The 25,873-nt window shown below is 41.3% G+C and overlaps 1 protein-coding gene across 1 annotated transcript in view; it reads left to right on the forward strand.

The window, feature by feature from the left end:
• The window catches only part of LOC139415650 (disks large-associated protein 2-like), a 48,786-nt gene extending 24,651 nt beyond the window's left edge, over nucleotides 1-24,135 (forward strand). The window contains exons 2-5 of the mRNA XM_071163764.1: nucleotides 8,600-8,826; nucleotides 18,019-18,196; nucleotides 19,335-19,554; nucleotides 23,339-24,135. Of these exons, the coding sequence (XP_071019865.1) occupies nucleotides 8,600-8,826; nucleotides 18,019-18,196; nucleotides 19,335-19,554; nucleotides 23,339-24,135 (1,422 nt within the window). The remainder of the gene's footprint in view (nucleotides 1-8,599; nucleotides 8,827-18,018; nucleotides 18,197-19,334; nucleotides 19,555-23,338) is intronic.
• The last annotated feature ends 1,738 nt before the right edge of the window (nucleotides 24,136-25,873 follow it).

The raw sequence follows: 25,873 nt of genomic DNA on the forward strand, positions 1-25,873 counted from the left end.
ACTTACTCGTTCTTGAATAAGTTCCTCCAATTATTTTTTATTTTTCCTCTAACTTATTCAATACAATACTCATCATTAAAACAAAAACAGTTTAGGTCAAAAGAGATTAGACTAATAAAGGAAATAGAGGAAATAACAGCGCAGGTGGCAATAATAGTATAATAATAATAATGTAGAATAATAATGGGCCTCTATAGTACAGTTTTTTTTATTGCCAACTGTGCTGTCATTTCTTATATTTCCTTTTAGTCTAATCTCTTTTGACAAACTGTTTTTGTTTTAATGCTTAGTATTGATTTAAAAGTACATTTGAAAGTGTCCCATACAATAAGGGGATCGACTGTGCCTACCTTATGCGGACAGAAGTAAATTATTAACTATTTTGCCCTAATATTCCACCCACTAAAACCTCCCCCTATATCTGGGAGGTATGCTGTCACTAAGACCATCAGACTATCTCCCTGACCCATGACACACCGTTGCATATCCTAAGGCAAACCTTTGGCCACCAATTGGCGTAGGCTAAACGGAAATATGGGCAGTCCCATGACAACATAATTCAATACTGCCACCCTTCACTCACACATTCAAATCCCCATAGGTCTATTGCATGTCTATAAGGGTGTTTTTTAAAAGAGAACTAATTGAGAAAAAATTGAGAAAAATACCTTCTATGAAATTCGCAAGACCAGTTCTTTATGTCCATTACATGCACGACACATTCCACGTTGTCCTTATTATATCCTGTTATGATTCTGTCGGCAGAGACACATTCCACGTAGTCCTTATTATATCCTGTTATGATCCTGTTGGCAGAGAGACACATTCCACGTAGTCCTTATTATATTCTGTTATGATCCTGTCGGCAGAGAGACACATTCCACGTAGTCCTTATTATATCCTGTCGGCAGAGAGACACATTCCACGTAGTCCTTATTATATCCTGTTATAATCCTATCAGCAGAGAGACACATTCCATGTGGTCATTATATCCTGTTATAATCCTGTCGGCAGAGAGACACATTCCACGTAGTCCTTATTATATCCTGTTACGATCCTGTCGGCAGAGAGACACATTCCACGTAGTCCTTATTATATCCTGTTATGATCCTGTCGGCAGAGACACATTCCACGTAGTCCTTATTATAACCTGTTACGATCCTGTCGGCAGAGAGACACATTCCATGTAGTCATTATATCCTATTATAATCCTGTCGGCAGAGAGACACATTCCATGTAGTCATTATATCCTGTTACGATCCTGTCGGCAGAGAGACACATTCCACGTAGTCCTTATTATATCCTGTCGGCAGAGAGACACATTCCACGTAGTCCTTATTATATCCTGTTATAATCCTGTCGGCAGAGAGACACATTCCACGTAGTCCTTATTATATCCTGTTATAATCCTATCAGCAGAGAGACACATTCCATGTAGTCATTATATCCTGTTATAATCCTGTCGGCAGAGAGACACATTCCACGTAGTCCTTATTATATCCTGTCGGCAGAGAGACACATTCCACGTAGTCCTTATTATATCCTGTTACGATCCTGTCGGCAGAGAGACACATTCCATGTAGTCATTATATCCTGTTATAATCCTGTCGGCAGAGAGACACATTCCACGTAGTCCTTATTATATCCTGTTACGATCCTGTCGGCAGAGACACATTCCACATAGTCCTTATTATATCCTGTTACGATCCTGTCGGCAGAGAGACACATTCCACGTAGTCCTTATTATATCCTGTTACGATCCTGTCGGCAGAGAGACACATTCCACGTAGTCCTTATTATATCCTGTTATGATCCTGTCGGCAGAGACACATTCCACATAGTCCTTATTATATCCTGTTATGATCCTGTCGGCAGAGAGACGCATTCCACGTAGTCCTTATTATATCCTGTTACGATCCTGTCGGCAGAGAGACACATTCCATGTAGTCATTATATCCTGTTATAATCCTGTCGGCAGAGAGACGCATTCCACGTAGTCCTTATTATATCCTGTTACGATTCTGTCGGCAGAGAGACACATTCCATGTAGACATTATATCCTGTTACATTCCTATCAGCAGAGAGACACATTCCACGTAGTCCTTCTTATATCCTGTCGGCAGAGAGACACATTCCACTAGTCCTTATTATATCCTGTTACGATCCTGTCGGCAGAGAGACACATTCCACGTAGTCCTTATTATATCCTGTTATGATCCTGTCGGCAGAGACACATTCCACATAGTCCTTATTATATCCTGTTACGATCCTGTCGGCAGAGAGACGCATTCCACGTAGTCCTTATTATATCCTTTTACGATCCTGTCGGCAGAGAGAAACATTCCACGTAGTCCTTATTATATCCTGTTATGATCCTGTCGGCAGAGAGACACATTCCACGTAGTCCTTATTATATCCTGTTACATTCCTATCAGCAGAGAGACACATTCCACGTAGTCCTTATTATATCCTGTTACGATCCTGTCGGCAGAGAGACACATTCCATGTAGTCATTATATCCTGTTATAATCCTGTCGGCAGAGAGACACATTCCATGTAGTCATTATATCCTGTTACGATCCTGTCGGCAGAGAGACACATTCCACGTAGTCCTTATTATATCCTGTCGGCAGAGAGACACATTCCACGTAGTCCTTATTATATCCTGTTATAATCCTGTCGGCAGAGAGACACATTCCACGTAGTCCTTATTATATCCTGTTATAATCCTATCAGCAGAGAGACACATTCCATGTAGTCATTATATCCTGTTACGATCCTGTCGGCAGAGAGACACATTCCACGTAGTCCTTATTATATCCTGTTACGATCCTGTCGGCAGAGAGACACATTCCACGTAGTCCTTATTATATCCTGTTATGATCCTGTCGGCAGAGAGACGCTTTCCACGTAGTCCTTATTATATCCTGTTACATTCCTATCAGCAGAGAGACACATTTCACGTAGTCCTTATTATATCCTGTTACGATCCTGTCGGCAGAGAGACACATTCCACGTAGTCCTTATTATATCCTGTTACATTCCTATCAGCAGAGAGACACATTCCACGTAGTCCTTATATCCTGTTATATTCCGACAGAAAGAAAGAGAAAGGATCATGCATTTTAACAGCCACTAATGACTTCCTGTAAAAAATGTGTCTTACGCATCACACTACCCATAAAGGAATACATACGTTTAACTGGCCCATTTTTACAGTGATAGTTTCCTCAGCTGTTGTACAATGTGATATAAAACACAGGAAAAAAATAATTTTGACTGTTACTGGGCCTTCTTTGACTTCACCAATTAGAGCCACTCGTACAGTAAAACACAAGCCACTTTGTTTTGGTGTATGTTTACGGCAAAGCGTTCGTTTACACCATACACCACTATGTAATTAACCTTAATCCCTTAATCGCTATTAATTGTGCTGCTGTTCGTCGAAGCAGACCCCTTTTTTTCCTTTACAGTCGAGGCTACGCTGTTGCTTATGCATGATGTGTTAATGTCGCTTGTTCATCTCCAGTTGCTATGGCTGCAACCTACACACTTGCCTACAGTACATTCCCCTTCAAATGAATCTGGAGGAGTAAAAGGACATACTGTAGGATTCAGGAGGAATCCATGACTTTATTTCTCCCCTGACTCACTATGCTGTGTAACACTCTTCTCCCTAGGGCAGACCCTGAGACGTGTGAATTTACAGTATAAGTTTCAAATTTACTACAACAGGACAATAATTTACTGAGATGCACCGCTTGTCTAGGCTTGTTAACTGCTGTTGGGGCCCATGGGAAGGACAATCGCTGGACAAGTCCTCATTATCTTAGATACTGCATAGCAATAGTTCCTATAATCAGTGGAGTTATAGGACACTGCGGTACCTAAAGCCATATGCTTTAGTATGTACGTATGTAAAAAAAATATATGTAAATACTGTATGTAAAAAAAAAAGAGGGTACTTTAAATCACATTGTCCAGAACAATTAGACATTGAAACTTAATAATAGTACCAAGATTATTTGCCACTTAACTTGTCTGCTGCTTGAATTAATAATTTGTTATTAACTACACTGTGTCAACGTAAGATTGATGAGCACAGCCTCAGGTGAATGAATGGCAGCCACTGTAGGTAGGGTTCAATCAAACCCACACGGTGCTTAAACCGGCATTGTATGAGAAATCATATTGGTCCTGTGTCACAAGAATGTAAGAATTGATTGTCTGTTTGTCCCCCAACATTTTAACAGGGCACAGTGGAGCTAGTCCACAGAGCCTCCCTGTAGATGAAACAAGCCATTTGGTGACAGATTGCAATGCCTTTATTTCCCACTCCTTTCACACCCCTCCTTTCATCACACTGAGCCCATCTCACCGGGACCCGCCACTCCGACAGGGGCTTGTGGTGTTATTCCCTGTTTGGAATCTGGAATGGGCTGGAATTCTGCAATCCACAGATCCATTCCCTAGGAAGTTTGACTCCACTCTGTGCTGACTTCAGAGCCATGCTATACACAAGTGGGCCTCAATGGGGGGTCGTATTCATAACCCTTCTGTACAAGATGGAAAGGGAATTGGTGTAGCCTGCGGTACAACATCTTTACAAAAAGTATATTTTGCTACATTTCTTGTGTATTTTAGTACTTAGGACATTTGTATCATATAATGTTTTTGGAGATAATTGTCGCTTATCATACAGAGAATATTATCTTGCCACCAGGATCATTTCTTTAGAGTGGTTTCTGTAAAATATTGAATGCTGTTATTCAGCTGCCTATACACACGTACTGTACATTGTTCTGGTTCAAAGATCTTTGGCTAAAATACAAGATGTTTAATGTTAGAGAAAGATGAATATTACAAAAAGGGCTTTGGAGTAGGAGAGAGGAATGAGACTGGAGATTTAGAGTAGCTAGACCTTTGGGGAGCGAGGGAGGAATCTGAGGGGAGAACAGAGGCTGGGGATGGGGATCATTCTGCTTCAGTGAGTCCCTGTGTGTGTTTGGGGAAAACTCTTTCTGGCCTGAGTCAACTCTCCCAATCCTTTGGCTAATTGGCCCCCATTGTCCCTGCAAATAAAGGAACTGCTAAGAGAGCAGGCATACAAGGCTGAGGTGTGTGTGTGTGTGTGTGTGTGTGTTACAAAGACATACAATACAGTACATCCTACATGTTCACCTGTGCAGACAAGTTGGATCTATGTGACTGACAGAGGTGGGATCTCTGCTAGGGTTGAATACCAGAAAATGGGTTACTGAGATACACCAAGATTTCCATCCAAACCCATTCCCTTTTCCTGGGATAGATAATTACGAGAAAACTGTCAATTATGAGATGAAATGGAACAAAAATGTAAACGTAACGTGCAACAATTTCAATGATTTTACTGAGTTACAGTTCATATAAGGAAATCAGTCAATTGAAATAAATACATTTGGCCCTAATCTATGGATTTGACACAACTTGGCAGGGGCGCAGCAATAGGCTTGGGAACCAGGACTACCCACTGCGGTGCCAGCCAACCAGAATTAGTTTTTCACCACAAAACAGATTTATTACAGACATAAATACTCCTCAGTTTCATCAGTTATCTGGGAGGCTGGCCTCAGACGATCCCGTAGGTGAAGAAGCCGGATGTGGAGATCCTGGGCTGGCGCGGTTACACGTGGTCTACGTTTGTGAGGCCGGTTGAACGTACTGCCAAATTCTTTAAAATGACATTTCAGTTGGCTTATGGTAGAGAAATACACATGCATTTTAGAGAAATAAAGCTCTGGGGGACATTCCTGCAGTCAGCATTCCAATTGCACGCTCCCTCAAAACTTGAGACATCTGTGGTGTTGTGTGACAAAACTGCACATTTTAGAGTAACCTTTAGAGTGACCTTATTGTTCCCAGCACAAGGTGCAGCTGCGTAATGATCGTGCTGTTTAATCAGCTTCTTGATATGCCACACCTGTCAGGTGGATGGATTGTCTTGGCAAGGATAAATGTTCACTAACAGGGATGTAAACAAATTGGTGCACAAAATATGATAGAAATAAGCTTTTTGTGCAAATGGACCATTTCTGGTATCTTTTATTTCAGCTCATGAAACATGAGTTTTTTATTTTTGTTCAGTATATACAAGATGTCTAAATCTGGCTTCTCTATGGCCTCTCTGCTATCTGCATAATCAATCATCAACGCTCAGGGTGGGGCCAGACACTGCATATCACAATGCATGTGTGATCTCATCACGGTTCTTGTGACAGGTAGGCCTACATTTGCTGCAACATGGCCTATGTTACAGTAATATCAGGACTGAATGCGCGTCTAATTTATACATCTCCTTCTGGCTTTCGGTGGTCCCCTTATTTATTAATTGTACATTAGATATACATGTTTTTGCAGCCTATCACTTGAATATCGTTGCTTTAAAATCAGTACATACGCGAGCACGTTCTCACCGTCTTTCTCTCTCTGCATCAATTCCCTTCAAATTGCTTCCAAAATAGATAATCCTTTTCAGGTAATAAATTCAATGCAGTGTAAGCCATATATCTAATGAATGATGGGTTATGCAAAAGTGTATAGCCTCTGTCTCTTGTGCATTACGCACCTGTGCACCGCTGGCCATTAAAAAAACGCTCCTTCGCTCTTCGAGTCCCACGAAAAGCTAGACTAGAATAGTTTACTAGATTTTGTTTGTTTGCATTTCGTATAGTTTACCAACAGACTATTGGAAGAGAGATACAAGCTCTTATTTGCTGAATGTTATATACAGCAGCCAATAGAACTGACGGGGAGGAGAGAGAATGCGTGATGGCGGTAGGCTAATCAGTTATTTATTTTGTACCTGTCACCCATACCCATTCAATCTTCGTGAAGAGAAGTGAAAGCCGTCTGCGTCTTATTATTGTCCTAAATGATTCAAGCATGCCATTACTCCGAAGAAGATGAGGACAACGAAACTGCACTGCTGAAAATGAGGAGGGGAATGAAGCAACATTAGAGACAGAAAGACGAAGTAGACTAATGCTCACGTTACAAATTACCAGGGGACATATTGTGAAAGGTAGGCGACTTATGCATCTGCCTACCAATTATACAAATGTAAAATAGGCCCTGTTATATTTCCAAATTCAATCAATTTGCTAGACTTTAATTGTAACTTTGTAGGCCGCATGTCCTGCACCATCTTTGCATGTTCTCTCCCAGTTTGTTGGTTTGAATGAGGTGTGTAATAAGGTCATAATTACAATGGAGTACTGCGGTGGTTGCCAACTGGCCGATCGCAATCTTCAAGGCATTCATAGTCGATCACCAAACATTTCTGCAGAAAAGCCAACGATAAAGGCTTGCTCTCCTTTTCTATTATTATTCGTGTTGGACTGCTGGCGGTAGGTTTGCTTGATTCAGAAGCTCTGCACACCGGGTTGCCAAAGTGTTCCTGTTTTGAACTATTTCATTTGTCCTACCCGGCGGACCAGTAGATCTGTGGCTAAAATCGAGTATGTTTGATACGACCCTACGTAGGACTTCACAACTTTTAAAACTATGACCACAGAAACCGTCAAAGAACACAGCAAAGAGCTGCTATTTTTATGAGTGAGTTAATGTTTATTCAGCACTGTCAACACTGTTTTTAACACTATTACAAAACATAAAACGAGCTACTCAGTAGGCTACTTTCACTTGGGCTGCAGCTGCAATGAATGAGTAGCCACGTGTATCAATAGCCCTGCGTTTTTATTAGGCTATTATTAGCAGCTTGTCGTGTCTATTTTAATATCTAGGAATATTTCACTTTTTGTGTTCATAGGAACAACATGAATTTGTGTATGAGGCAGATGCGGTACGACTCGAGTTTCGCCATCAGTTAGAAGACAGTGTCCCCTCTCTGGTCAGTCTCACCAAAGGAAAGGAAGGAGGGAGCAGGGACCCAGATGCAGACCCTATGCTGCTCTTTCCCTCCACTGATACTAATACTGCGTTCAAAACAACTTGAAAAATACGAGGTCAAATCATGACATCGGTGATCTTCAGTTCGAAAAGTCGGAGCTCTAGAAGGAATTCCGAGTTGGATGATCGTTTCTTTTCAGAGTTCCCAGTTGTTTTGAATACGCTGAAGTTGGAGATTTGAGTTCCGAGCTCAGTCCAATAGCTCAGTCCAATAAAATAAAAAAGCAAATTATTTAAATTTAAGCTCCACTTAAACACTTGAGGCAAGTGTTTAAGTGGAGCTTAAATTGAAATAATTCGCAAGTGTTACACCAACTGATCTATTTTGTTATCAAAGCTCAATATAATATGGTCTGGGTAGTACAATATTGGCAAGCCAAGTGTATAGCCAATATGCTGTGATAATGTATTAGGAATAGTGGAGCTTAAATTGAAATAATTCGCAAGTGTTACACCAACTGATCTATTTTGTTATCAAAGCTCAATATAATATGGTCTGGGTAGTACAATATTGGCAAGCCAAGTGTATAGCCAATATGCTGTGATAATGTATTAGGAATAATTCCCAAACCTCATTCCTACAGAACTGTTTTTGTTGAATGTTGAATTATTTAAGCCATGTAAAAATATTCAACCCTACTCTCTGCCACAGGTGCCTCAGGATGAGTGGAGTGGATACCCAGAGGATGGGGACCAGGACGAGGAGATCCCGTGTCGGCGGATGCGCAGCAGCAGCTACGTCAAAGCCATGGGAGAAGAAGACAACGACTCTGGTGGCGAATCTGATGGCAGCCCCAAGACCTCACCCCAGAAGGCCATCCGACCCGACGCCCTCGTCCTCAAATCAGCTATGCAGAGACCCCACATAGAACCCCAAAGGTAGGCCCATTAATGTCTCGACTAGAGCTACTGTACGTCTGGTTTTCAATAATGAATTGTCACTACATCCTGGTTACTGTGTCTGTTTCAGGACACCCTCAGCCACATACATCACTCCTGCTTGAGGCTGAGGATGTTCTAAAATGGACACTGTACTGGTTATCATTACCAGGGTATGTTTAAACCAAACTAGTGCAAGTGTGGAGTGTGAGAGATGAATATACTTGAGGTCGACCGAATAATCGTAATGGCTGATTATTTTTGGACACCGATTTGGCCGTTTAAAAAAATAATAATTACACCTTCATTTAATCTTTATTTAACTAGGAAAGTCAGTTAAGAACACATTCTTATTTTCAATGACGGCCTAGGAACGGTGGGTTAACTGCCTCGTTCAGGGGCAGAATGACAGATGTTTAGCTTGTCAGCTCGGGGGATTCAATCTTGTAACCTTACAGTTAACTAGTCCAACGCTCTAACCACCTGCTTCTCATTGCACTCCACGAGGAGACTGCCTGTTACGCGAATGCAGTAAGCCAATGTAAGTTACTAGCTAGCATTAAACTTATCTTATAAAAAACAATCAATCACAATCACTAGTTAACTACACATGGTTGATGATATTACTAGTTTATCTAGCGTGTCCTGCGTTGCATATAATCGATGCGGTGCGTATCGTTGCTCCAATGTGTACCTAACCATGAACATCAATGCCTTTCCTAAAATCAATACACAGAAGTATATATTTTTAAACCTGCATATTTAGCTAAAAGAAACCCAGGTTAGCAGGCAATATTAACCAGGTGAATTTGTGTCACTTCTCTTGCGTTCATTGCACGCAGAGTCAGTGTATATGCAACAGTTTGGGCCACCTAATTTGCCAGAATTGTACATAATTAAGACTTAACATTGAAGGTTGTGAAATGTAACAGGAATATTTAGACTAATGGATGCCACCCCTTAGATAAAATTTGGAACGGTTCCGTATTTCACTGTCAGAATAAACATCTTGTTTTCAAGATGATAGTTTCCGGATTCGACCATGTTAATGACCTTAGTATTTCTGTGTGTTATTATGTTATAACTAAGTCTATGATTTGATAGAGCAGTCTGACTGAGCGGTGGTAGGCAGCAGCAGGCTCGTAAGCATTCACTCAAACAGCACTTTCGTGTTTTTTGCCAGCATCTCTTCGTTGTGCGCCAAGCATTGCTCCGTTTATGACTTCAAGCCTATCAACACCCGAGATGAGGCTGGTGTAACCAATGTGAAATGGCTAGCTAGTTAGCGGGGTGCGCGCTAATAGCGTTTCAAACGTCACTCGCTCTGAGACTTGAAGTAGTTGTTCCCCTTGCTCTGCATGGGTAACACTGCTTCGAGAGTGGCTGTTGTCGTTGTGTTCCAGGTTCCTGGTGAGGAGAGGGACAAAAGCTATACTGTTACACTGGCAATACTAAAGTGCCTATAAGAACATCCAATAGTCAAAGGTTAATGAAATGCAAATGGTATAGAGAGAAATAGTCCTATAATTCCTATAATAACTACAACCTAAAACTTCTTACCTGGGAATATTGAAGACCCATGTTAAAAGGAACCACCAGCTTTGATATGTTCTCATGTTCTGAGCAAGGAACTTAAACGTTAGCTTTCTTACATGGCACATATTGCACTTTTACTTTCTTCTCCAACATTTTCTTTTTGCATTATTTAAACCAAATTGAACATGTTTCATTATTTATTTGAGGCTAAATATATTGTTGTTGTTGTATTATATTAAGTTAAAATAAGTGTTAATTCAGTATTGATGTAATTGTCATTATTACAAATAAATTTAAAGTTTTTTTTTTTTTTAATCGTCCGATTAAATCGGTATTGGCTTTTTTTGGTCCTCCAATAATTGGTATCGGTATCGGCTTTGAAAAATCATAAATCGGGTGACCTCTAGAATATACTGTCATATATTTTGGGATTGTTACAGACAAGGCAACAATTGTTTATGAATTGTTACAGGAATGACAGTCGGGTGTGAATTATATATTACACAGCATTACTGACATGGCTTTGGGTAAACATTTGGCTGCATTACTGAATAATTACTGAATACTTTAAATAACTGTGCTCATAATCTTGGTTTGGACATTAGATTGGATGGCAGGATTTAAAAGGATATTTTCGCTCCGATAGTGGCTCATGGATTACCGTAAATAATGCAGAAGCTCTGAACTTTATCTTGGCTGGATCTTTGACCCCCTTTCCGCCTTTTTGACACGCCATTTAAAAAAAAACTTAACCCTAGCTCTAGGCTTTTTGCAAGCTGTTTTCAACCCTAACCCCCGGCTTTCATCGTTGAATTTCATCAAAGTCAGACACTGCCAACAATGTTTTTGTCATTTGTGTCCCTCCTGCCTGTTTGTTTTACAGTAACTCTCCTACAGTAGTTATACTGTATACACCTCTAGCTTGCTAAAGCAAAAACATTATTTTACCTGGCTGTTATATCCATTTCATGTCTCTGTGACCTCTGTCTGCAGTGGGACATTCTGGGGGGAGCATGCATGATTTAGACATGTCATTCGATGTTGCTGGGCAACAGAGTAAGAATAACTCCTTGGTTACGATTGGCTGTGACATGTTCCTATTCTACCCCAGTGCATCAACAACCTGTGTAAATGCATGACTAAGAGCTTTGCTACATTTGTTTGGCCAATTGGTTTGCAGCCACTTCACTGCCTTTGTTTAGTAATTGGAACCCAGTTCTGTTCATCAGCTCTGATATAAAATAAGTATTCTAGCTGGTGAGTGTCACAGACCAATGCAGGTATATCTGACGTTTTTCAACTGCTATTTCAATATTTGCCCGTCACCTTAGAGGACATGTGCATCATGTTATCACAGCACTGTTGACAAGGCTATGGCAACCCTGTCACTTCTCTCCAATGTCATGGTCAAAGGACAAGGTTTTAAACATGAAAATAAATTGTCTGACAATAAAATCTCATTTATTTATTTGAATGTCTTCATAAAGGAGAAATTGATATGTCTCACTCAGCACATAGTCAGATTCATAGTTATTGGCACCCTTGATAAAGATGAGCAAAAATACTGTATAAAATAAATAATAAATACTAATTGTATGCCAAAAAAAAAAATGCTAATCTTTCTTTTGATGCAAAACCCACCACTGGTGTGTGTTACCAAAGAGCTCCATTTTCATTTCATCCAACAAATGTAAACACCTGGAGTTTGCTAAACAGCATTGGCACTTGGATTAGAACCGGTGTTGTGGTCCGATGACATTAAAACAGAGGCATGCACACCGATTGTGGGTTTTGCTTACAAAGAAAGATGGATATGCAGAACAGAACCCCTACTGTAAAATATGGGGGTCGATCTTTGATATTATGGGGCTATTTTGATTCCACTGGTCCTGGTTAAGGTCACCGGCATCATGAACTTTACACAAATACCAGGACATTTTAGCCAAAATCCTGATTAACTCTCCAAGGAGGCTGAAACTTTGCCGCAAGTTTCCAGCAAGACAGTATCCCTAAGCACTTATCAAAATCCACAAAGAAATGGTTAATTGACCACAAAATCTAAATTTTGCAATGGCCATCTCAGTCTCCGGACGTGAACCCCATTGAAAACCTGTTGTTTGGTTTGAAGAGGGCAGTCCATATCAAGTATCTGGAAAGATTCTGTATGGAGGAATGGTCCAAGATCCCTCCCAATCTCATGAAACATTTTAGAAAAAGGTTCAGTGTTATCCTTGCAAGGTGAGCTATTGAAAGGCATTAAAACAGGGGTGGCAATCATTTAGACCTCTTATTGTTTTTTGGGAGAAAAAAATATTATTTGTTAAACAAAATCTCTGCATCTGAGCAATTGTATTAGCATAAAATACAGTGGGGCAAAAAAGTATTTAGTCAGCCACCAATTGTGCAAGTTCTCCCACTTAAAAAGATGAGAGGCCTGTAATTTTCATCACTTCAACTATGAAAGACAAAATGAGGAAAAAAATCCAGAAAATCACAATGTAGGATTTTTATGAATTTATTTGCAAATTATGGTGGAAAATTAGTATTTGGTCAATAACAAAAGTTTATCTCAATACTTTGTTACATACCTTTTGTTGGCAATGACAGAGGTGAAGACTTACAGAAAACGTTTGACAAGGTTTTCACACACTGTTGCTGGTATTTTGGCCCATTCCTCCATGCAGATCTCCTCTAGAGCAGTGATGTTTTGGGGCTGTTGCTGGGCAACATGGACTTTCAACACCCTCCAAAGATTTTCTATGGGGTTGAGATCTGGAGACTGGCTAGGCCACTCCAGGACCTTGAAATGCTTCTTACGAAGCCACTCCTTCGTTGCACGGGCGGTGTGTTTGGGATCATTGTCATGCTGAAAGACCCAGCCACGTTTCATCTTCAATGCCCTTGCTGATGGAAGGAGGTTTTCACTCAAAATCTCACGATACATGGCCCCATTCATTCTTTCCTTTACACGGATCAGTTGTCCTGGTCCCTTTGCAGAAAAACAGCCCCAAAGCATGATGTTTCCACCCCCATGCTTCACAGTAGGTATGGTGTTCTTTGGATGCAACTCAGCATACTTTGTCCTCCAAACACGACGAGTTGAGTTTTTACCAAAAAGTTATATTTTGCTTTCATCTGACCATATGACATTCTCCCAATCTTCTTCTGGATCATCCAAATGCTCTCAAGCAAACTTCAGACGGGCCTGGACATGTACTGGCTTAAGCAGGGGGACACGTCTGGCACTGCAGGATTTGAGTGTGTTACTGATGGTAGGCTTTGTTACTTTGGTCCCAGCTCTCTGCAGGTCATTCACTAAGTCTCCCCGTGTGGTTCTGGGATTTTTGCTCACTGTTTTTGTGATCATTTTGACCACACGGGGTGAGATCTTGCGTGGAGCCCCAGATCGAGGGAGATTATCAGTGGTCTTGTATGTCTTCCATTTCCTAATAATTGCTCCCACAGTTCTTCAAACCAAGCTGCTACCTATTGCAGATTCAGTCTTCCCAGCCTGGTGCAGGTCTACAATTTTGTTTCTGGTGTCCTTTGACAGCTCTTTGGTCTTGGCCATAGTGGACTTTGGAGTGTGACTGTTTGAGGTTGTGGACAGGTGTCTTTTATACTGATAACAAGTTCAAATAGGTGCCATTAATACAGGTAAAGAGTGGAGGACAGAGGAGCCTCTTAAAGAACAAGTTACAGGTCTGTGAGAGCCAGAAATCTTGCTTGTTTGTAGGTGACCGAATACTTATTTTCCACCATAATTTGCAAATAAATTCATAAAAAATCCTACAATGTGATTTTCTTCTTTTTTTTTTCATTTTGTCTGTCATAGTTGAAGTGTACCTATTGTGAAAATTACAGGCCTCTCATCTTTTTAAGTGTGAGAACTTGCACAATTGGTGGCTGACTAAATACTTTTTTGCCCCACTATTATACATGCACAACATAACTCAGTATTTGTATTATTTATTTTATACAGTCTCTTTTGCTCATGTTTATCAATGGTGCCAATAATTTTGGACCTAACTGTACAGTGCCTGTTTGCACTCATTCCCCTCTTGACAGGCAACACTCCATAGATTCATAGATAAATACGCTTTAGGTAAGCTATAGGAAGAAGGATAGTGGTACAGAGTGATATTGTAATACAAATAATAGATTGATTGGACAGAAAATGAAAGACACCAGCAAAAGAATGTACAGCTAGATATGTAGCATGGCTTGGCAGGAGATCATGGAAGCAGTAAGGATGGTTACGATAACATTTTCGTTACCTTGTACTGTTGAAAGCGTCAGAGCAGAATATCTTCCCGTCCTGATTGTGACCCAGAGGATGCATCGGCTCTCCCTCAGATGTGTCTTAGTTTGTTATTCTAAGCTGGCTTTGAAAATCACCCTTCCAGAACAGGACAGTTGCTTGTGTTCTGGAGGTCTGCACGCATGCACACCCGCGCACACACACACACACACACACACACACACACACACACACACACACACACACACCACACAGAGAGAGCGAGAGAGAACCTGGTGATGTGCCCTGCATGTATCAGTCCTGTGTGACGCTCAGACTCCCTATCCTTTTATCACCCACAGCTTAATCATCGTATCACTGGGAATCTACTCACTTCCTGCTTTTGTCTCACTTCCTGCTTTTGTCCTACACACACAGACACACATTAAGCCTCGTTTCCACGCTCCATTATTACTGAAGCTCTGAGAAGCTTATATTTTACTAATGGGAGGTGTAGGTGGGATGTGCAAACTGTAATTGTTGGGCTAGCGAGTCACCTGTGTTTTTGGGGCTTGCGATATCTGCACGTGTCATCATAGTTTAGAGTTGATTGCAATAATGCTGCTAATGTTGTAGGAGGATGAGTCACTTTTGCCGCAAGCACAGTGTTATATTCATGTTATATTGGACATGCATTGGTGGTACCCAACTCACTAACTAGCATCAGGTCCTAATGGCCTGGTACTCAGGGCTCTATTGTCCCTCTTACCACTCTGACATCAATGCAAATGCAATCAAAAATCACATCAAACACTTCTCTTCAAAACAGTGTCATGCTTTTAAAACTCACCTCATCGATCAACTTGAAGAAAGAAGTTCAACAACAGGTTGAAACTGAGTGGAAATATGGTCGTTGTGGATGTTGTTTTAAAGCCTAACAACGAAATAGACAGCGCTTTCTAAGGTGATGATTCATTCAAAACACACATACGCATATTGTCACGCCCTGGCCATAGAAAGGTTTTTATTCTCTATTTTGGTTAGGCCAGGGTGTGACTAGGGTGGGCATTCTATGTTCATTTTCTACGTTTTTGATTTCTTTGTTGTTTGGCCGGGTGTGGTTCTCAATCAGGGGCAGCTGTCTATCGTTGTCTCTGATTGAGAACCATACTTGGGTAGCCTTTCCCCACCTGAGTTTTGTGGGTAGTTGCTTTCTGTTTTTGTGTCTGCACCAGACAGACCTGTTTCGGTTGTTTTCTTTGTTGATTTGTTAATCAGTGTTCAGTTCCATTAATAAAAGTGTGAACACGTACCACGCTGCACCTTGGTCCTCACCTTCTTCCACCAACAGCCGTTACACATATTAGGTCTTATGCATACACTTGTGCATACAAAAACCCAGGAATTAAAATAATGATGGTGCTATTATACAATACAAAACCTACCCCATATAAGGCATGGCAGAAAAACAATAAATGTTTTATTTACGTCTTTGGTACATAATTGGTCTAGCCTCCACTCCAAAATTAAACTAATTCCAGTAATAGCTTTTGAGTGTGGCCTGTATTATTCAAGCAGCTCTTAGTCTCACGACAACATTAGACGTTCGCCCATGTTTCTCAAAGTCAAATTTCGACTTGTTCCAAATATAACATTTGTATGTGTTTAAGGTTAAGGTTAGGCATTACCTCCGAATGGTTAAGGTAAGGGTTAAGGTTTGGGATAGACTTAAAATAAATATAACCGAAACAACATTCTATCGCTGGATTTGAACTTGCAACTTCTGTAATCGGAGGCCGATGCTACTTGAAGGCAACATCGCTCAATGTTGCCCCTAGTGGACATGGATGGGACGTCGAAAGCTGCCTTGTATCCCGGGTGACCTGGCTGGTATTATTATACATACTGGATGGAATGGTTACCTTTGCTATGCTCCAAACTCCAAAGACGTCTTCTTATAAGCCCAGATATTTCTTTAAAACGAGAAGGAGCTCATCTGCTACTATATTTATTTCTCAGATGCTCATATTAATCACATGTTCTGCTATGAAATGGGAGCAGCCTATCCATGATTGAAAAGTGAACCGGCGGGATGGCAGCCTCCATTCGCTATTCGAGTGCATACGGATGACATGTATTTTTACCCCTGCCCCTGTTCCTGCCCATTTGAGAATGGGCAATTCTGATCTAAACTAATTTTACATAAGTGAAGACCCGATTAAATTGAGAATAGTCTTGACAGATGAAAATATGATCACTTGATGAGAGAACAGCGTGTGCAGCCTGAGGCAAGGATTACGGCGCAACATTTTTTTTGCAAATCGCAAATCGTCAACAGCCTGTAGTCGCATCATGCAGCCCAAATATGTTTTCATTTCTAAGACATTCTAAGGTGTGTATCATTAACAACCACATTTGACAAAAACCTCTAAATCTAGAGTATAGGACGTGTTTCAAATGATCACTTTTAAGCTCCACATAGCCATTTCATATGCATATTCGCTCTGGAATGGGAAAAATATCCTTTCTATTTTATTCAGCTAAGTTAAATGACATTCTTACTATAAAAGGTCATTGTCCTTCCAAAACGTATTCAGACCCTTTGACTTTTCCCACATTTTGTTGTTACAGCCTTATTCTAAAATTGATTAAATGGATTTTTTCCTCACCAATCTACACACTTTGCCATTATGGGGTATTGTGTGTAGATTGATGAGGGAAAAAACTATTAGATCAATTTTAGAATAAGGCTGTAACGTAACAATATGGAAAAAAGTCAAGGGGTCTGAATACTTTCAGAATGCACTGTATATAAATAAGTTATTTCTGTTTTTGATTTTTAATTTATTTGCAAAAAATTCTAAAAACCTGTTTTCGCTTTGTCATTATGGGGTATTGTGTGTAGATTGCTGAGTAAATGTTTTTATTTAATCCATTTTAGAATAAGGTTGTAACGTAACAAAATGTCGAAACATCCTCTATAAAATAGTGGCACGGGACTTGTATCTTGTCTGCTAAGTGAACAAGCCTACAACCAATGTATGGTGCATAGCCAGATAAGAAATAATAGGCCAACTCATATTCTGAAATACAATTTCTTAATATCATCATGTTTAGAATAAATAAGAGATTTATTGCGATGATATATATTGCATTTATTCATTATACTTTTTTTAGTGTAGATGTTCCAAAGGCGCACATCAGCGGCTTGTACAATATGTGTGGAGGCCTGGAGATGCTAAACGTGTTTGTTAATTAACAGTCAATTATCGTGAGACCGGCAGTCTTTTGCATGACTATAACCGGTTGACAAAATTTCATGACCACCACAGCCCTGTGTCTGACTCACAATGCCTCTCATATTTGTCTATCCACTCTCTCTCTCTCTCTCTCTCTCTCTCTCTCTCTCTGTACAGTCAGAGCTACCACTTGCAAACCACCCGAGACATGATGCGGCCCCATCCCAGTGTCACCCTGGACCCAGCCACCAACTACCCCCAACACCATATACCCCTCGGCCCTCAGTTCCGATCCCGGAACCAGAGCTACATGCGCGCGGTTAGCACCCTCAGTCAGGCAAGCTGCGTCAGCCAGGTGAGTCCCACGCAGGCCCCTCACAGGGGGAACACCAGGAGCCCTGGAGGAGTAGGAGGATTGAGAGATACTGTAGATGCCACCATGTTGGTAGAGTGGGTGGAACCTTCTGTTGTTTGCTAAAGGGGTGGCAAAAATATAGTTATTTACAGAAATACATTAGTCACAACCTGATTCCCCCCCCCCCCCCCACTCCATGAGATGTTTAGCCGTTATTGTCTGCAGGATTAGGTTTTATTGATAGGTTGAGTTGTCATTGGTAATGCTTATTTACAATGAATCCTATATTGACTATGGTCAGTGCACATCTTCAGAACTACGCGTGTGAAGTCCATAGATTTGCTATTGGTGACGTTGCATAGACAAGCAGTACCATACTGTACATATCTGTTCACTTGAATATTTATTACATTACAAGTTCAAGTTACCCGTTAAGTAAGTTCATGCGCACTACTAGAAGTTGTGTTGAACTGCTCAGTCGGTCTAGACAATGCTTTATGTTTGAACAGCAGGATTTACACTCTAAAGCATGCTTTTTATCCGTTGCAACTGAATATTAGGTACAAGACACAATGATTTGATACATTCTTTGCAGTCATTTTTATTACATAGTAGCAGGCTTTTATGCACTGCATAATATAGACTAGATGGATTTTAATACACGTTTGGCACAATATCTCAACCAACCTTGGTGCTATTTAAAAATAAAATCACCTCACACAGATGACGTTAGTACGGCTTCTCGCCTGCCGTTATATTGGCTGCATTGCGATGGACATATATATATATTCGCAACATTGAAATTCCGTTAACCGCATGTAGTTTTTTTTACTGTGTTGCACCGTCATCTCTGCCTTTGAATAGGTTCTTGAAAGGACACCTGCTTTCCCCTTTGTCACAGTAGTAACGTATGTACGTCTGTGACGATGACCTGCAGTGGAATAGTACGTCTTGAAAACGGTATACCAAAATGATGCATTGTTTTTGTTGTTTTTCATTTGCTGGTTTTATCTGCTTGTTTATTCTTTCCCATGCTAACACTCCTTCATATTTACTGTGCTAAAGGGGAAGAGTCAAAGTGAGAAAGAGAAAGGAAGAGGAAAAATTAAGGACTGCTATTCCTGTTTTTGTCTCTCAGGTGAGTGAGACTGAGGTCAATGGCCAGTTTGAGTCAGTTTGCGAGTCCGTTTTTAGCGAAGTAGAATCCCAGGCCATGGAGGCCTTGGACCTGCCTGGCTCGTTCCGCACTCGAAGCCACAGTTACCTGCGTGCAATTCAGGCTGGGTATTCCCAAGACGACGACTGCTTGCCTTCAATGACATCCTCCACTGTCACTTCAACTCTCAGATCCACAACAGGTAACAGTACGACCTCAAAAGAAAAATGAGAGAAGGCTTAGAAAACATACTCCTCATACATTCTATAACATGCGTACATACCTACATATGTACAGTGGGGGGTACCCTTGAGCTTTAAGAGATGCTGGGTTGAATGATTCCGGTCGTTTCCTTTTGGTCACTGTTGTGTGTCTCTTGTTTGTCTTGCCTCTGCATATCCTGAGTGTTCTGAGGGATATTTTTGCAAGCGTGTTACTTTGCACAGTCCATATACATCATTGTCCTTAGCTTTAGCTTTAGCTTTCTGATTCGCTTTCTGATTCGTCACGTGTGGCGGTGGCAAAGCTGGACCCAGAGTAGAGGATGGGAGGGGACTCATTCAAACCAGCCCAATGAGAAGTTAAACCCACGACACACGACAGTCACACTCACAGCACTTGGCATGTGTAAGAGAAACAGGCCTTGTATCGAGCATGATAATCTCATTGATATATGTGTCGTGCGTAGAGAGTGTGAGTCGGGTAGGGAAGGGTTAAGTGTGAAACAGAACAGTGGTTGGAGGAGGGCTGTAAAGACCTCTAGAGAGTGTTAAGGAAGGCTCATAGTCTGCTCGAGAGGTCTTCGGTTTCCCCCATCCATGCTTTGTTTGACCAGTTCATTACACTAGCGTCTCTTAACTGATCTTGGCTTATAAGCCCACAGAACACAAGACAGCAAAAACGTGTAACCGACATACGGTAAGTCAACAAACTCAGATAGGGTACTGGTTGCACAAAGGAACTTACTAGTAAAGTCAATTCAGAGTGCCTAAAATATATTACGTTGTTCTATATTGTTGTATTGTGTTGCATAAAACCACATTTGGAGATCTTATATAAATGAAGCTTTCATTTGGAATAGTGATCACTTTTGATGTAGCCAGATCAGAAGATAATATTCAATGGTCTTTCATCAGGTAGTCTGGCAATCATGTGTTTCAGGGAGATTGAGCAGTTGACCTGAAGTTTGACAAGGTTCGAAGAGGGTTTGACTACAGTAGCGCTCTCACAAAATAAATGTCAAAAGCTACTTTACTCTGTAGGGCCAACGTATTAGACACTTTCTCATTGAACTAAATCTCACATTTAGATGACCTCTTAGGTGAAAACATCTGTCGGTGTGCTGTTGAGCAAGGCACTTAACCCTAATTGCTCCTGTAAGTGTGTCTGCTAAATGACAAAAATGTCAATGTAGAATAATGTAAACATCGTCTTAGTAATTGTGAGGATACCAAGTCAATTTGTTGTAGTATTTGCTGTTTTGATATTAAACATTCAGGGATTTGAAGGTTTTGTGCAACATTGTACACACAATGTCATCGTCAAAAACATCAACATATCTGGTTCTTTGTGCAAACAGAACCACTGCTGCCTCTAACCTAATTGATCTAGTGCATTTGGTGTATGCCTGGAAGAGTAAAGCTATGAACCCTATTGAAATACTATCATTTCATATGACGTTTTTCATTTGACAATATTATGACCGGGATTTTAATACATTTTATAAAATCAATTGTATTAGACCTCTGCAGTTGTTTGTTTTCTGTTGGTTTACCTGTTTTCTTGTACAATCTGGAGTTTTTTTGTTTGTTTATCTTGTCATGCTCAATTGGGTTGCACAGTCAGAATCCCCTCAGCCTACGATGTGACTGAAGTACTGAGGATCAAGGAAGTCCTCCAATCCCACCGTCTTACCTGCTGAACTCCTTTCACCCAATAAGCTCTCTGGTCAAATTGTCTGCTTCACAATTGGCTCACTAAATTGTCTCTCAAATGGGTGTCTGTTACTCCCAGCGTTTTCTGTATATATTTGTATTTTTTAATGAGTAGTTCTCTAGGACTTTTTTCTCTCCAAATACAGTCACATCCGACTGGGCTATGGAACAGGATATGTTAGTGATCCTCAGGGAAATAATTGGCTGTGACCTGATGCCTCCATCTCAAGCCATATTGCAAATATTTTTGACATGGTATCGACCATTTGGTGTCATTTTTGAGGGAATAGTGGCCTTGAAATGAAGTGAATGATCCACAGTATTTGACTGGCCATGCCACTGACTTATACAATTCGAAAATGAGATCTGAATTCTAAATCGCTTACCAACCAAAACGCAAGAATGTCGAGGCTAGCGGGGGCCCTTGAGTGGGGAAGGGATCCTATGATGCCCCATTGGGATGAAGAGCAACACCCCCTCCCAATCTGAGCAGCCATGCATCTCTGGAAGGATAACCAGGGGGACAGAACAGCTGGATGCCTGTCACAGGTATTTTAATGTGAACACGCATACATATATCTATATATATATATGTGTGTGTTTTTTTGCACTGCCTTCTCAGCAATAGATAAAAAATGACCACTTTGATATAACAACAGGATAGAAAAATCTGATTTAAACACAATGAGAAACAAACAGGGGTCTGAACAACTCACAAAACTCAGAGGCCTTGAATTCCTTGTTCGTATGCAGTAATATTCCAGAATTATACTGTATATGTGATGATGGTGCCTCACTGGCTTTTGCGAGTTGTTTGAAGTGTCTCTATTTTCAAGTGCGCTAAAAGCGACTCATTGGTGGAACTATATGATAAAGCTGTACTTTCCAGTCTAACACATAGTGTGTTCTTACCTCAGCCATGAAATAGCACTGACTGTTATCACATTGTCACTGTCAACAGCCAGTGACAATGAGAGCATTTGTCATAGTAGTTTTGCGGGTTTTTTTCTTCCTATGAAAGTCAACCTCTGTAAAGGCCACATGTGGCTGGGTTGATCCTTGGCGTGGAAGTTATCAGCTGTCTTTGACTGTGGGATTGCAGCCCCTCCCTGGTGCAGCCCTGTAGGGGGGGGGGGGGGGATTTACCCACCACTGGGAACTCCACATGGTCCAATCAACCTCATGGTGAGGGACCTGATATGTTCAATAGGGTTCATAACTGCTTCTCGGCCCAATGACTTGAGTTGTGATTTTTCATTGCCTTTTCATCTTTTCTGTTGCACAAAAAAAAAGGAAAAGGAAACAATCGGAAAACACTTAAGATTTTTTTGGGGAGAACCATGCTTTGATTTAATTCAGAGAATGGTATTTTCATTTGAAACTGATTGGTAATGATGGCTTATGCTAGGAACCAACGGGGTTCCGCTTCCCATGGTGCAGTGCAGTGAAAAGATGGAAAGACTGTGGAGGGTTGATGTTCATTCAGATGAGTGAGAAGGCAGTGTAAAAACACCATGAAAAGCCTGCAGTATGTGAGTCAAAATGCATCGCTCAAGTGGCTCAGTGTACCTGGCTGAATAATTCCTTTCCGTATTTTAGTATGCCAGATAGAGCTGTGTTAGAGAGCATTCTAATTCTGGAGACCACTTCAGTGTCTGAAGAGCACCTCTTCATTAAGTTTTACACTCTTTTTTGAGTTTCAACAATCACAAATGCATCTGATAAAGGGATCACAAATGCATAATTTGATAAAAGGGTAATCATATTCGCAGGAGATTGATGATCAACAAATCATCTAGCTGTTCACCCCTTTCTCTATATTCTCAATGCAACCAGTCAAAATCCTTGTTCCAACGATATTTTATTTTATCTGATATATCCATTGGAATGATAGGGTAGTTGTGGTATTTTTGCTCACATACTGTATTCATATTGTAGGTATATGTATGCCCACTCTAGTTTGGAACATTTGGGCGTCACAGTTACATAACACTCCAGCTGTTCCCTCCCTTTGAATCTCCCTCTATTTGCATATTCAAATTTGTCTTCCAGAGGGATATGATGTGCTGGAAAGCACTTCTTTGCTAAACGAGGACATGATAGAAGACGACGACGGGGCCAGCTCCTCGGCCTATGTAGAGTTGGAACGTCTGGAGAGGGAGAACGCTGTAGCTCGCAGCCAGCACAGCACAAGCTCCACTGTAACAGCCATCTCTGTCCCCCCGACTTCACCACCTGCCTACCAGATCCCTGCTGCCCCCTCCATTGCCGCCCCCGATCCCCCCATACCTCAGGCCTTACAGGCCTTTAAAGAGTCTGCCAACATGGTGGCCGCCTTCAACATGCAGTGGAAAGACGAGATTTCGGCCATGCGCTACGAACTGGCTGAGCTGCGCAGGGACGTGTGTGGCGAGCTCAAGACCTTCAACAGCAACTTCTTCAATTTCACCCAGTGCTACAACATGTGGACGCTGTGCCGTGAGAGCGCAAGTGACGGCTCAACACAGACCGGGGACCGGGTGTCTGTGGGCATCCAGGCTGGCACCAGCGGGCTCATCAGGCAGAACACAGAGGATAAGTCTGTCATGTGCCAGCCGGAACCAGCTGCTTTTAGCATCACAGACCTGATGGACCCTCCCCGCATTGAGATAGCTGGGGACTCAACGCCAGAGGAGGGAGCGAGCAGCCCTGCTAGCTCCCAGCCATCGGACAATTCCGCAACGTGGGACAACAAGAAGCAGAAGACCCGCAAGCGCTCTTTGGGCGGTGGCCGCAGGAGTGCCAGTCTGGAACTGTGGAGTAGGAAGTACACCAGTGGGCCCATGTCATACCTGTCAATGTCATTCTAATCATTCCCATACAACCCAAATGAAACAAAACACATGGGTTTCCCCTTGATAACAACCCCTAGAGAACCAGAGCTGGAGCCAAAAAAAACATTTACTTACGTAGAGATCTACAGGGCCTTCAGAAAGTATTCATAACCCTTGACTTATTCCACATTTTGTTGTGTTACAGCCTGAATTCAAAATGGATTAAACAGGTTTTATTTCACACAATGAAAATGTATTGAAAATTCAATACAGAAATATCTCATTTACATAAGTAATCACACCCCTAAGTCAATAGTTTGTGGAAGCACCTTTGGTGGCTTCAACTTTTAGTTGTCTCGACTATGTTTGTATCAGCTTTGCTGATGCTTCCTTTCAGATTTTCTCAAGCTCTGTTTAGTTAGATGGGGAGCAACGGTGAACAGCAATCTTCAAGATTTTCCACAGCTTTTCAATGGGCTTTGGCTAGGCAGCTCACGAACGTTCACATTCTTGTTCTGAAGCCATTCCAGCGTTCCTTTGGCTGTATGCTTGGGGACATTAAGGTCAATTGCACTCTGAAGCAGGTTCTCATCGAGGATTTGCTTGTATTTCACTCCATTAATTGTTCCTTCTATCCTTAGCGGTCTCCCAGTCCCTGCCTCTGAAAAGCATCCACATAGTGCTTTGCATTCAGGCCAAAGAGTTCAATTTTTGTCTCATCAGACCACAGAATCGTTTGCCTTATGATCTCAGAGTCTTTCACGTGCCTTTTTGCAAACTTCAACTGTCATGTGCCTTTTTCTCAGGAGTGGCTTCCGTCTAGCCACTCCCATGAAGCCCAGATTGGTGAACTACTGTAAAGACTGTTGTCCTTCTGGCAGGTTCTCCTATCTCTGCCAAGGAACTCTGTAGTTCTGTCAGTGTGGTCATTGGGTTCTTGGTCACCTCTCTGATCAAGGTCCTTCTTGCCCGGTTGCTCAGTTTGGTCGGACGGCCAGCTCTAGGCTGGGTCTGGGTAGTTCCATATTTGTTTTCCATATTCAGTTTCCCAATGATGGAGAACACTGTGCTCTTGAAAACTTTCAACAAATTGTTTTATACCCTTCCCCAGATATATGCCTCATCACAGATCTCGGAGATCTATGGACAGTTCTTTGGACTTCATGGTATAGTTTCCGCTCTGACATGCACTGTCAACTGTGGGACCTTAAATAGACAGGTGTGTTTCTTTCTAAATGTCCAAATTATTTCATTGGCCACAGGTGGACTCCAATCAAGTTGTAGTGACATCTCAAGGATGATCAAACGAAATTGGATGCACCTGAGCTCAATTTAGTGTTATATATAAATGTCAATACATTTGCAAAAATGTCTAAAAACGTGTTCACTTTGTAATTATGGAGTATTGTGTGTAGATGGGTGAGAAAAAATATCTATTTCATCCATTTTGAATTCAGGCTGTAACACAACAAAATGCGGATTTTGAACTAGTGAACTATTGAACATTGAACTAATCAATAATAAGGGGCCAGTACAGCAATTATAATGGGATGTGTTGAATACTTTGGAATGTCTTGTTCCATAAGCTCCACAGAGTGACTTTCAGCACCCCCCCCCCCCCTTCTATCCCTAACTAGGCTACTGTGTATCAAATATATTTTTTAAATAGTTTCTTACTGTATGTAATCTCTCGTGGACAGACTACGTCAACTTAAATGGTACCGTAGATATGTCATGATACAATGTGATGCATGACGAGCAGCATTAGTTCTGG

Source organism: Oncorhynchus clarkii, chromosome 8 (genome assembly GCF_045791955.1).
Source record: "Oncorhynchus clarkii lewisi isolate Uvic-CL-2024 chromosome 8, UVic_Ocla_1.0, whole genome shotgun sequence".
NCBI lineage: Eukaryota > Metazoa > Chordata > Actinopteri > Salmoniformes > Salmonidae > Oncorhynchus > Oncorhynchus clarkii.